This window comes from Brassica oleracea, chromosome C3 (assembly GCF_000695525.1).
Source record: "Brassica oleracea var. oleracea cultivar TO1000 chromosome C3, BOL, whole genome shotgun sequence".
Taxonomy (NCBI): Eukaryota; Viridiplantae; Streptophyta; class Magnoliopsida; order Brassicales; family Brassicaceae; genus Brassica; species Brassica oleracea.
The window spans coordinates 58,373,501-58,375,890 of NC_027750.1; the positions used below are offsets into that span (position 1 = coordinate 58,373,501).

Genomic DNA, 2,390 nt, shown 5'->3' on the forward strand with positions numbered 1-2,390 from the left:
ATGATATCAAAACTCAGTGAATACATTCGATCTGATAAAAAAGAGCCGTACGTAATAGACATCAAAACAACAGCCATCTTCGGTTACACAAAATTTGTTTGGACAACATTTTGGAGATTTTGGAGGTTCTGGATCAAATTTACAAGACTACTAGTATTGTAATATTTAAATTTGAATAATAATTATGTCTTCATGTAATTTTTGAAAAGATTTTTGTTGTTAAGTTTCTTTTGTATTTTTGTTGTCTAAATCTAGTTTTACAATATTTTAATCTTATTTTAAATATTTATTTAATTTTATGTGTAAAACTAAAATTTATAAAAAAAATTGATTTTTTTTATGGGATATGAATTTTTTTAGGATTAATACGATAAACGAGAAATTGTTTAAGAATTATAAATTTGATGTGTAATTTTTTGTTTTGAAACTCATATTAATTAAAAGGGGAAAGGTTAGTTGGAAGCCATAAAAGCTTCATCAACCACCATATTGTCAGATACATTCAAAGCGAACTTTGCTAAACGATCAGCTAGGGTGTTTCTCTCCCGAGAAATCCAAGAAAATACAACAGAATCTTAGACATATGCAAAGGATAAGATATCTGCAGCCACTCCATAGAGCTCTGGTATGCAAGAGCCGGTCTTCAAGGACCTGATCAAATGGACAGAGTCTGACTCCAACACCACCATCTTCAGATGCTCACTTGTCCCTGATTTAACGGCCTCAAGTAGAGCTAAGCCCTCTGCCATGAGGGCCGAGTTCACCACAGCCACCCGTTTGTGGAAAGGCCGCTGGGAAGAGGGTGAGAGGAGCACCCATCCCAGCCCCGCCATCGTACCAAGGGGGGACCAAGCTGCATCTGATCTTACAATAGTCGCGTCCTGCGGATATTGGGGTGGGGCCTGTGCTCTCGTCGCTTTATGAGAACCAGCCTGGGCCTGGTTTGAGTCCCATTCTCGGGCCAGAGTTATCGCCATTGATAGAGAGTCTTCGGGAGTGCATGAGAATCCTTCAAATACAAATTTATTACGGGTCTTCCATATGCTCCAGAGGATCCAGAGAGCCAGGGATTTCGAAGTAATTCCAGCAGGAGGCAGACATCGTTTAGAGCAGAGCAATGGTCACAAGTCAACCAAATCTATCATTCCGCTAATTTCTAGTTCGGTAGTGAAAGGAGCGAGGCGCCAAACCTTTCTAGCATACTGACATTGGAAGAAAAGATGAATAATAGATTCAGATTCTCCACATCTTTTACATCTTGAATCGACTGGGACATGTCAGTCCAGAAGCCGTTCCCCAACAGGGAGAGCACCCTTTAGGAGTTTCCAAGCAAACATTTTGATCTTCGGTACACAATTAAGCTCCCATACATTTTTCTTCCAGTTAACAGGTCCTCCATTCAGTCCAGAGGCTCCATTCTCTTCCCTATTCACTTCAGAATAATACCCTGATTTGGTGGAGTATTCCCCCGTCTTTGTTCCTAGCCAGATAAGCTTATCTGGAGCCCCGGTTTGGCTCGGTCTAATGCATTTGATTTTCTCAGCATAGTCAGGTACAAAGAGATGTAGTTTGCGCAGGTCCCATTCGCATGATTCAGCCATCATCAGTTCTGCGACTTTGAGGTTTAGTAGATGTTCATTCGTTGGGCCCATTGGTCTCTCTTGGGAGGTAGAGCTCAGCCATGGGTCTCTAAATTTGATGTGTAATTATAGGGACCAAAATGCAAATAAAAGTATGAAATTTCAAATTTGAAGTTTTGAGAAGTGAAACTTCAAATATAGAGTTTCACTACTCAAAACTTCAAATTTGAATTTTGAAGTTTCTTTTTGTAGAGCAAAAACTTCATATTTGAAGTTATAGAATGTCTTTTGGAGATGCTCTTACTTGGCGCGTTCACGTTAATTCTTACGACAGTCAATTAAACATGTATCCTTAATGATTTTAAATATTAAATAAAATTACCATTATCTAATTTTTTGTTTCTTTTGTAATAGCATAATTATCCAGTGTTAATTTTTTTTTCCTTTTTATATTATTTCCAAATAACATCTATAATAAAACAAACATTTATTAACAAAATAATCATAATTTTAAACGAAAATATACATTATAAATAATATGATTTCACAAAAAAAGGAAAGTTCACAAAAATAATCCTGATATTAAAATATAATATATTCATTTGGAAAATAATCTTAAATAACATAATATGTGTGTATAGATAAAAAAAGTAATGAAATGTTTTTTATATCAAGCTATTTTCTCATATGATTAAAAACAATTTCAATAACATAAATTGAACTATCTTTTATGAGCTAAAAATATTTTAGAATTAATACTATTGGATGTTTTTTTTACTTTTAGTTTTTTAAGTGTTAATTATGACTTAC

At 35.1% G+C, this 2,390-nt stretch overlaps 1 protein-coding gene across 1 annotated transcript; it reads right to left on the minus strand.

Moving 5' to 3' along the window:
- Nucleotides 1-575: 575 nt before the first annotated feature.
- On the minus strand, nt 576-977 carry LOC106331066. The gene has a single exon (XM_013769419.1). It carries the CDS (start codon nt 975-977, stop codon nt 576-578), a length of 402 nt encoding a protein of 133 aa, XP_013624873.1.
- Between the last annotated feature and the right edge of the window lie 1,413 nt (nt 978-2,390).